The sequence below is a fragment of the Asparagus officinalis genome, chromosome 5, assembly GCF_001876935.1.
Source record: "Asparagus officinalis chromosome 5, Aspof.V1, whole genome shotgun sequence".
NCBI classification, from domain to species: domain Eukaryota; kingdom Viridiplantae; phylum Streptophyta; class Magnoliopsida; order Asparagales; family Asparagaceae; genus Asparagus; species Asparagus officinalis.
This window is the reverse complement of record NC_033798.1, coordinates 117221294-117230915: the sequence shown is the minus strand read 5'-3', so window position 1 is coordinate 117230915 and position 9622 is coordinate 117221294. Positions and strand designations below refer to the sequence as shown.

Here is a 9622-nt window from a genome sequence, read left to right as displayed (position 1 = left end):
TGATCCAACCACAACAACAAGATATAAATAGGTGAAACACAATAACCAAACAGAAGCGGAGATCAAGAAAAGGCTTTACATCAAAAAAGATTAGAACCACACTGAAAACGAACTCCAGCCAGAAAAGAGAGAGAGAGAGAGAGAGAGAGAGAGAGAGAGAGACGACAGCAACAACAACTAAGGAACAGAAAAGAGGCTTCTCTGAACAACCGCCCCATCACAGGAAAATACTCACAATTGAACCAAGAGGCGGACCCTAACAAAAACTTCTAATAATTAATATCGACAGAACAGGAACGCACCAGTTGGTGCACCTACGAAGACACAAGCACCTAATCACATTCTATTCCACCGTCTGAACGTTTATTCTAGATAACTCAGTGTACAACCAAAGTAGAAACCACAGAAACCAACCAACAGGAGACCCCTACTCTTCGTCCATCACCTCGTCTTCATCCTCATCTGCGGCAATCTTCATCTTCTTCACAGATTGAGCAGCATCGCTCCTCACTCCAGCAGGGATCTCAATCAAAATATCTGATTTCTGGCCAGTGGCAGCATTCACCAGACCTCCATTCTTCTCCACTCTATACGACAACTCTTTCTTTCCAACCATTGCATCGATATAAACAGTGGAGTTCTCATCTATCTCTTCCCTTATCAGCATCTTGGAGAGCTGGGTCACCACCCTCTTCTCTAGCCACCTCCTAATTGGCCTTGCACCATAAACCTACAACACAAGGCAGCAGGTAAGCAATCTCTTTCGTGAAAAGTCACACAGGCTAAAGGACATTCGTGGAGAGTATGTACTTACTGGGTCATAAGATTCGGTTAGTACAACATCCAGAGCAGCATCTGACACAGCCAAAGCGACTCCCCTCTCTGCAAGGCGAACGGCCACATCCTTCATCTGAAGCCTGGCAACTTTCCTCAGTTGCTCGTGCGAGAGAGGGTCGAAGATAACTACCTCATCCAGTCTGTTGAGTAGCTCAGGCCTAAAATGCCGTCTCACCTGAGATACCCAATTAAAGGCCAGTTAATATTCGAGCGTATAATACTTATTTGTTAGAAAACATGCGGGATTTACACTATTATCTTACCTCTTGCATAACTCGATCTCTTGCAATTTGCATTGAGGACTTGCCCACCATCCCCGCAAGAAGATGCTCGGCTCCAAGATTTGAAGTCATGATAATCACAGTGTTAGTGAAGTCCACAGTCCTTCCTTGGCCATCGGTGAGTCTTCCATCATCAAGAACTTGGAGTAGAGTATTGAACACAGCAACATGGGCCTTCTCCACTTCATCAAATAGCACAACACTGTAAGGCCTTCTCCTCACCGCTTCTGTCAATTGCCCACCTTCTTCATGTCCAACATACCTATTCAAAGACATATAGTTGATTAGCAAACAAGAATTGAACCAATAGAAACTGATGGCAAGAGATGCGGGAATGTAACTTACCCTGGTGGAGCACCAATGAGCCTAGAAACAGAATGCTGCTCCATGTACTCTGACATATCTATACGAACTAAGAGGTTCTCATCATCAAAAAGTTGCTCTGCTAGGGCTTTAGCGAGCTCAGTTTTGCCAACACCAGTGGGACCCAGAAACAAGAATGACCCAGTCGGTTGCTGGGGCCTTCCAAGACCAGCTCTCGACCTCAGAACAGCCTCAGCCACAGCATCGACTGCTTGATCCTGACCGACTACCCTCTTGTGTAGCCTCTCAGCGAGGCCAATAAGCCTCTCTTTCTCATTCTGGCCAAGCCTAGTCACTGGAATTCCTGTCCATCTGCTAACAACCTGGGGAAAAAAATAATTAAGTCACCGAATCTATCAAATATAAAATATAGCATCTTGTTTGATCTAGTAGAATTGAGCACATACTTCTGCTATTTGTTCAGGACCAACAGTCTCGGTTAACATTAAGTTGTCACCAGTCTCCCCTTCAAGCTTTGCAATTGCCGACTCAATCTCCTGAAGAGCCCCATACTTAAGATCTGCAACACGAGCCAAGTCCATTCTCCGCTCTGCTTCTTGTAGACTAAACATCATATCCTCACGCCGCTGCTTCAATTTCCTTATTTCATCAATTCTTTCCTTTTCCTTCCGATACTTCATTGTTAGGGGCTGAAGCTTATCCCTCAAGTCATCGAGTTCTTTCTTAACCTCCGCTAACCGAGCTTTGCTTGACTTATCTTTTTCTTTCTCCAGTGCGTGCAACTCGACCTCTAACTGAATCCTTTTCCTCTCCAAATTATCAATTTCTTCCGGTTGGCTATCAAGCTGTACTCTAACGTTTGCACAAGCTTCATCAACCAAGTCAATTGCCTTGTCGGGCAAATGGCGCCCTTCAATAAGAAAACAAGAGAACATTAATCGTATCAGTAATATGTTCATCTGTTCAGACCAAAAAAATCCTACAGTATGTGACCTGTAACAACATTATCCTGTCTACTAATAGCCCTAGAGTTCAGACCCTTAAGACTTAGAGCGAATAGTTGGTTTACGAATAATACAGTGGCTAAGCCTCACGAACAACACCCACCAAAATTTGGACAAATCGATTATATCAAAATAGGTTTCAAGGCTTTCTAACACTAGGAGCAATTAAACATTAATAATCCACAGGTAACATCATGTTGAATCTGAGTAATATATTGAAGAAGCAAGCATATTGCTAAAATTCATAGCCAGATATTCTCAGATGCCCACACTTTAAGGCAGGATTAAATCACAAATGATTTCGGAATTGCATGAGTCATGTTGTTAAGAAATTACAATGATAACTATCACAGACAAGGAACTAAAAACCGTAGCTTTCACAAGATCATTAAAAATACTAGGCTGAGCCGGTCACCGCTCATACAAGTAGAAAAAAATAGAAGAGATCGAGATATTGACAGCTATTATCCAATTTTAAAATATCTAATGCTTAATCCCCAATTAGATAGTGACACAAATTCATATTATATCCACATCCATAAACAACATTCCGTCCTAAAACCAATTAAGTCCAGAATACCAGAATCAAGACTCAAAAATTCCTAAGATCACCAATGACACTAATAGTCCAATATGAAACATTAGCCTACGGGCAAACCAGTCATCTAATGATTAATCCCAATTGCACCGTGGCACTAAGCTAAATCATATTATATTACTATATATAACAAGCTCACAATATATAAAACTCTATGCAAATAAACAATTAAATCCAAGGTTGATGAAACTTACCAGTGATATATCGGCTAGAGAGCTGAGCAGCAACGACAAGAGCCCGATCCTGAATCCTAACACCATGATGCCCTTCATACTTCTCCTTCAACCCTCTCAATATACTAATCGTGTCCGCAACACTCGGCTCTGCAACATAAACCTGCTGAAATCTCCTCTCAAAAGCTGCATCTTTCTCCACATATTTCCTGTACTCCTCCAGCGTGGTCGCCCCGATGCACCTCAATTGCCCTCTAGCAAGCATCGGCTTAAACAAATTCGCAGCGTCCATCGACCCTTCGGTCCTCCCTGCTCCGAGAACTAAATGTATCTCATCAATGAACAGAATCACTTTCCCCTCTGCATCCTCGACTTCTTTGAGCACCGATTTCAGCCTCTCTTCAAACTCTCCTCGGTATTTCGCACCCGCGACGAGAGCTCCCATGTCGAGGGCAATAAGACGAACGTCAGCGAGATTGCTGGGCACATCGCCTCGCACGATTCTTTGTGCAAGGCCTTCAACAACTGCGGTTTTACCAACACCAGGTTCGCCAATGAGGACAGGGTTGTTCTTCGTTCGACGAGAGAGGATTCTGATTACTCGCCGAATCTCCTCGTCTCGGCCGATGACCGGGTCGAGCTTTCCTGCTTGTTCGACGAGATCTCTCCCGTAAGTTTTCAATGCTTGGAAATTCGTGTCGCCGGAGGCCGACTCAATCTTCTTCCCTTCTTTACCGCGAAGCTTCTCGACCTCGGATCGAACTCTTGACACGCTAATACCAGCCTCCTTGAGGCAATCCCCAATCTGAGAATCCTCGAGAAGTCCAAGAATAAGCTGGTCAACAGCGAGATGGGTGTCACCCCGTGACTTCTGAGACGACTGAGCCCGACGAATGACCTTGACCAACGAGGTCGACGCCGGAATCTCATCGGGGGGCGGAGATTGCGACGGAATCTTGCGGAGGGAGCTTCTGAGGACGCGCTCGAAGGATTCGACGGCGGAGGCGTCACCATTTCGCCATTGCCAGCGGCGTTGAGGATCGATTGCCTGAGGAGGCCACCGGCGTCGGAGATCAGGGCGATCGCGAGATGAAGAGGGGTGAACTGGACGTGGCCGTTGCTTAGTGCGAGCTCGTGGGCGGCGGCGATCGCTTCGTTGGTCTTGTGGGTGAATTTGTCGGGATTCATGATGGAAATTGTCGACTGAGAGCGAGGTGTTTGATGGAATTTTACAAAGATGTCTGCTGGGCTCTGATGAAATTTTTGGGGGCAGTGAGAGCCTGGGAAATCTGAGGGGGGGTGGGGGGGTTTATTAAGCGAGGGGTAGAGAAGGATCGATATTGATTGGACTCTGGAGGGTAGAGACTCGAGAAGGAGCGAGAGAGAACTGGAGAGTTCTAGGCGGTTCTTCGGGGACGATGATGGAGATGGACGGTTTGAGTTGAGCTGGATTTGTTTGCGAATGACACGTGGAGATCGATGTGGATGGTCGGTTGAGATTGGGGAGTGGGAAAAGTTTTCGGCAGGTGAATTATAATATTTTAGAAAAATTGGTTATGATATTTTTCCTTGCGGGAAAAAATATAAATAAAAATTAGTTATCCCTTCCTATTTTGAGTTCTAATATGCAGCTTCAAATAATTCCTCTTCATTTACGTGGTAATTGGATAGTCTTTCAATTCATCCAATCCGTTGCCATATATATACTATTACTAAAAGTTGTTACCTTTTAATTCGCCACTTGTCAAAAATAACACTTGGCAAAAATGGCCCATACCATTTTAAACAACACTTGGCAAACATATCAATTACTATCTTCTTGCAAGTGCCACTTGTCAAGTTTCCACAAAAGTTCTCCATATTAAATTTGAAATAAAAAATAAAAAATAAAAAGTTCTCCTTGAGATTTGAACTAACTCTCCCTGCCTTTTCAATTTTCCAAACAAGATGCTTCGTAAACTGTTTGAACGCTTCGTAAACTGTTTGAACTGTTTGTATTTTTTTGCTATATTATTTTTTGTATATTAAATAAATCCGTGCATCGCACGGGCCTGAAACTAGTTTTGAGTTCTAATATGCAGCTTCAAATAGTTCCTCTTCACGTAAAACGTGGTAATCGGATAGTCTTTCAATTCATCCAATCTGTTGCCATGCATTTGTAATACAATGAACAAGATTAGACAATGAGATAAAACCATTACGGTCTTGAAAGTCACTATTTTTTAAAAACTACTATTTAAAAAAAAACACTATCACGGTAGTGGAATTTTGCGTGTGTTAGACCCTAGAGGGGGGTGATTAGGGTCTTATGCTAATCTAATACGATTAAATGCCAATTAAAACTAATTAATAAGTTATCCTAGCAAGTATGAACTACAACAAGATATATGAGCTAGGATAAGCAATATGAACAATAAGATATATCCTAATAATGAGATATAACAAGATAGTGGATGATATAGTAATGAGCAATGCACAATGGTGATATAAGATATGAACATAAATAAAAGTGAACACCAAAGCACACTCAAACACAATCAAGTAATCACGGAGTTCGGACCTTCCGTCCTACGTCTCCGCTCCCCACTCCCGGGGAGAAATCCACTATCAACCGGGTTTTCTACGTTCACCCGAATAACGTTTACACCTCACACTCGGTTTTCTAGCTAACCGAAAACTTTACAATCAACACACTATTGTAATCCCACTTTACACGCACTAAGTGTTGGACCTAGCCGTGTCTCCCTCAAGTGCTCGGTTACAACCTCTCCCTAGGCTCGTCAACCGATGCCACTCCTCTTGGGACGATCCCCGACTCTCACCACACACTCCTCACTCGGTGTACAAGTGTATTACAAAGTGAATCTCACAATAAGCATAATATAACAAATGATTGTTCTCAACTATGGATGAGAACACAATGAAAGCACAACTCAAAGTTACAATCTCTCACCACCCAACTATACTATGTATGTAAATACTAAAAGCTCAATGTGGGTGTGTGTAACAATGAGTAAAATAAAATCTAACTCAAATAGCAAACTAGCAATAATAAGAATATGAAAATCAATAATGAAATTGCTAGAGAAAAGAGTTAGAAAATTTCTCTAAGAACACAAAGAAGAGGATGAAGAGAGAATGAATCCCTCAATCTGCAGTGAAAACTTCCTCCTTTGTAAACAGAAACCCAAACTTAAACAAACAGTAAAACCCTAAACCCTTGTTTAAACACCTTGTTTAAAAAATTCTTAGCTTAGTTGAAAAAGAACAGCAATAGGGTATTTATACCCTCTCTAAATCTCAGTCAAAACCCCTAACAAAAGACAAAAACAATCGCCGCCACAACGATAAGCAAAACTAGCCGCTGGAAACTGAGAATTGAAGGAGGAGCGGTCGAGCCGAAAAAATTCGCGGTGCCGACGCGCGATGCGAATGCCCAAACTGAGAATCGGCAGGAGGAAGCTTCGTGCGGTCGACCGATGGAGCTTTAGGTCGACTGGACCGGTCGATCGACCAACTCTCTGTCGCCCAGTGATGAAAGATCAAATGATCGGTCGACCGGTGCGGTCGACCGAAAACTGACATAACAGAAACTTACAGGTTTTTAAAAACTAATTTTTGAGACTTTGGAAAATTGTTAAAAATAACAAATGAAGTCCAAAAATTATGAAACTTTGGGAAATGTATATAAACATGAAAACAAACATGTTACAAAAAGAATTTTCCAAATTGCATTTCCCATTTGTAAAAAATCATTATTTTGCAAAATAGTCCAAAACACGAAAATGTAAACATGTGAATTTTGATATTTTGACTAAGCCATGTTTTGAAACTTTGCACAATGATTATATAGACTTAATAAAACATGTATTTGATTTTTCATAAGTCTAAAAACTAAGAATAAAGAATTTTCACAAAATTGCATATTCTATGCAATGTTTTCAAAAACACAATAGTAAATATGAAATATGTGATTTCATATTATAAACATGAAAACCCAAAACCATGCATGTATATATATAACTATATATATACATAGAAAACAAAACTTATATATATATATATAAACTTTTGAAACTTTGTGAAATGTTTTTGTAGACTTAGTAAAACATGTATAAACTGATATTGAAGTCTATAAACTAAGAATACAATATTTTCACAAATACAATAGAAAATGAAACCTATGAGTATGTATATGAAAATATATTTGTTTCATATCTATGTAGATAAACCAAATCACAATAATAAATATGAAACATGTAATTTCATATTTATAAACATGAAAACTAAAACTTGTGTTGTATATATATGTGACTACATATATATACAAAAAAACCAATAAATGTGTGTGTATAGATAATTGAGCTTAACGTACTTAACACACATAATATAAACCTATACTAAGTATACCCAAGCTTGATCTTGATCTTCATTGTAGCTCAACTTGGTACACGTTGCGGATGAAGCTTGAACTTGATCTTTAACTTGAATTGTATAAGCTTCACCGACATTCCGCCAACCTCCTCTTGATATGATCGTGTAGGCTCAATCCATCCAACTACGTTGTTTGTCTACAATAAATAGATAACACAAGCACTAGACAAACAACATTAGTTGTAAATTGTTTGTTAAACATCATCAAAACAAGAAGGCCAACAACATGGTCTAATCTCGTCCATGTAATTCGGAACGTCCATTGAATTTTGAATGTACAACAATGATCGGAGGAATTAAAGAGTCTCAACCTATCACCTAATTGTAGAAGATATAAATTCGCGTAACATGCAAGGAAGAAATATGGAGAGCAATCAGCATGATTAAGCATGCCACGTTCAAAATATTTAGAAATTTATGACTTCAAAAAATTATCAATGTGAACAGTGGTGAGGCTTATCACTGTTTGCTTGCATAAGGTGAAGTGATTTTCGAGAGACCTTACTTGTTTTAATATACATATCTTTTCCTTCATCCTTACAAATTTATATGATGTAAATCTACTAATTTCACTGAAGTATAAATGAAAAAAAGAAAAAATATAAGATAAACAAATAAAGAAAAATCTTACACCAAGAAAGAAAATATTAAGAGTTAAAAATATTCTAAATTAGCATTTGAGTGTGCATGCATGAGAGTTTTCAGGGAAAATTCCCACTTTTGTGTAACTAAAGATATAAAAATGCAAACCATAAAAAAGATTAGAAGGATGTGTAACTGCTACCAAAAACAACTGAAAGTGTGAAAGTGTATAAATGAGAAGCAGGGGAAACTATAGGGTGTTTAAGTGCAATTAAGCCTTTAGTAAAAAAAAAAGGATAAATTCACAAAAGCCCCCGAACTTTACGGATTGTTGCACAAAACCCCTCTGAATTTTGTTTATTTCACATAAACCCCTAAAGTATTGGGTGTCTCACAAAACCCTCCTAAACTTTAGCTTATCTCATCTAACCCCTGGTTGTAATTTGCAATAATTAAAAAAAATTAGAGTAAAAAACTCAAACTTTAGGGGAAGAAGCATGTTCATTGTAAATGACATGTAATAAAGTTTGGGAAGTTTTCACTCAAATACGTTTTACTTATTTGCAAATTACAGACTAGAGGGTTAGGTGAGATAAGCTTAAGTTTAGGTGGTTTTGTGAGACACCCCCTAGCTCGGAGGTGATGTGAGATAAACAAAGTTCAGGGGGTTATGTGCAACGCGCCCCTAGATTCAGGGGGGGTTTTGTGAAACTAACCCAAAGGAAAACGCACGCCAAGATTCGCGTCAAGCGAGATCGGACCCGACCTGCTTTATTCTTGTAGTAGATCTTTCGATATCCAGCTTCGAGGAGCGACGGCCTCGTTGCCCGCTGAAGTTAACGCCTCTCCTCATTTGAGCATTTTGACGAACACCTCACCGGCGTCCAAATGCCGACGGCAATGGCCTCTGCTGCGAGAGTTTTCGGAGCAATCCGCCACAAAGTTCCGATCCCAAATGCTCTTATTTCTTCCTTCGTCTCCCTCCACGATTCTTCTGCTCTTCAGAGTGCGGTTCTGCTCAATCTCATCGAATCTCTTGTTGATTGTTAAGTTTTTTGTCACTGTTAGGTCTCAGTACCCTTTTTTTTGGGATTAGGGATTGGATTTTTGGGTAGGATTTCGTCTTCTTTAATTGCGATGGAGTTCGGCCGTCGTCAGAGAGTTAGGAGGATATCCACGACGTTTCCTGTTTGTATGGGGCGGCGTTCTTGCAAGATTGCTGGTAGAAAGGTTCGCTTTTTTGTCTCAAATATTTGGGTTTTTTTTCGCTGTAAATTTTTTAAATAATGATGGGGTTCTTATTGTGAGAAACCCTAGCCAAAACTTTTATTCAATGGCTATGCTTTGTACAAGATAATCCCTCAGACTCATTCTAGCTACACCCAATAT

At 40.2% G+C, this 9622-nt stretch overlaps 2 protein-coding genes across 2 annotated transcripts in view; one reads left to right on the top strand and one right to left on the bottom strand.

Moving 5' to 3' along the window:
• On the bottom strand, positions 428-4477 carry LOC109840871 (chaperone protein ClpB1-like). The gene is given in 7 exon segments (XM_020409678.1): positions 428-730; positions 815-1012; positions 1101-1380; positions 1464-1804; positions 1889-2352; positions 3239-4235; positions 4238-4477. Coding segments are annotated over 7 exon segments (2751 nt in total). The 5' UTR covers positions 4406-4477.
• The window catches only part of LOC109840870 (probable transcriptional regulatory protein At2g25830), a 6077-nt gene continuing 5431 nt past the window's right edge, over positions 8977-9622 (top strand). The window contains exons 1-2 of the mRNA XM_020409677.1: positions 8977-9239; positions 9330-9463. Of these exons, the coding sequence (XP_020265266.1) occupies positions 9122-9239; positions 9330-9463 (252 nt within the window). The 5' untranslated portion in view covers positions 8977-9121. The remainder of the gene's footprint in view (positions 9240-9329; positions 9464-9622) is intronic.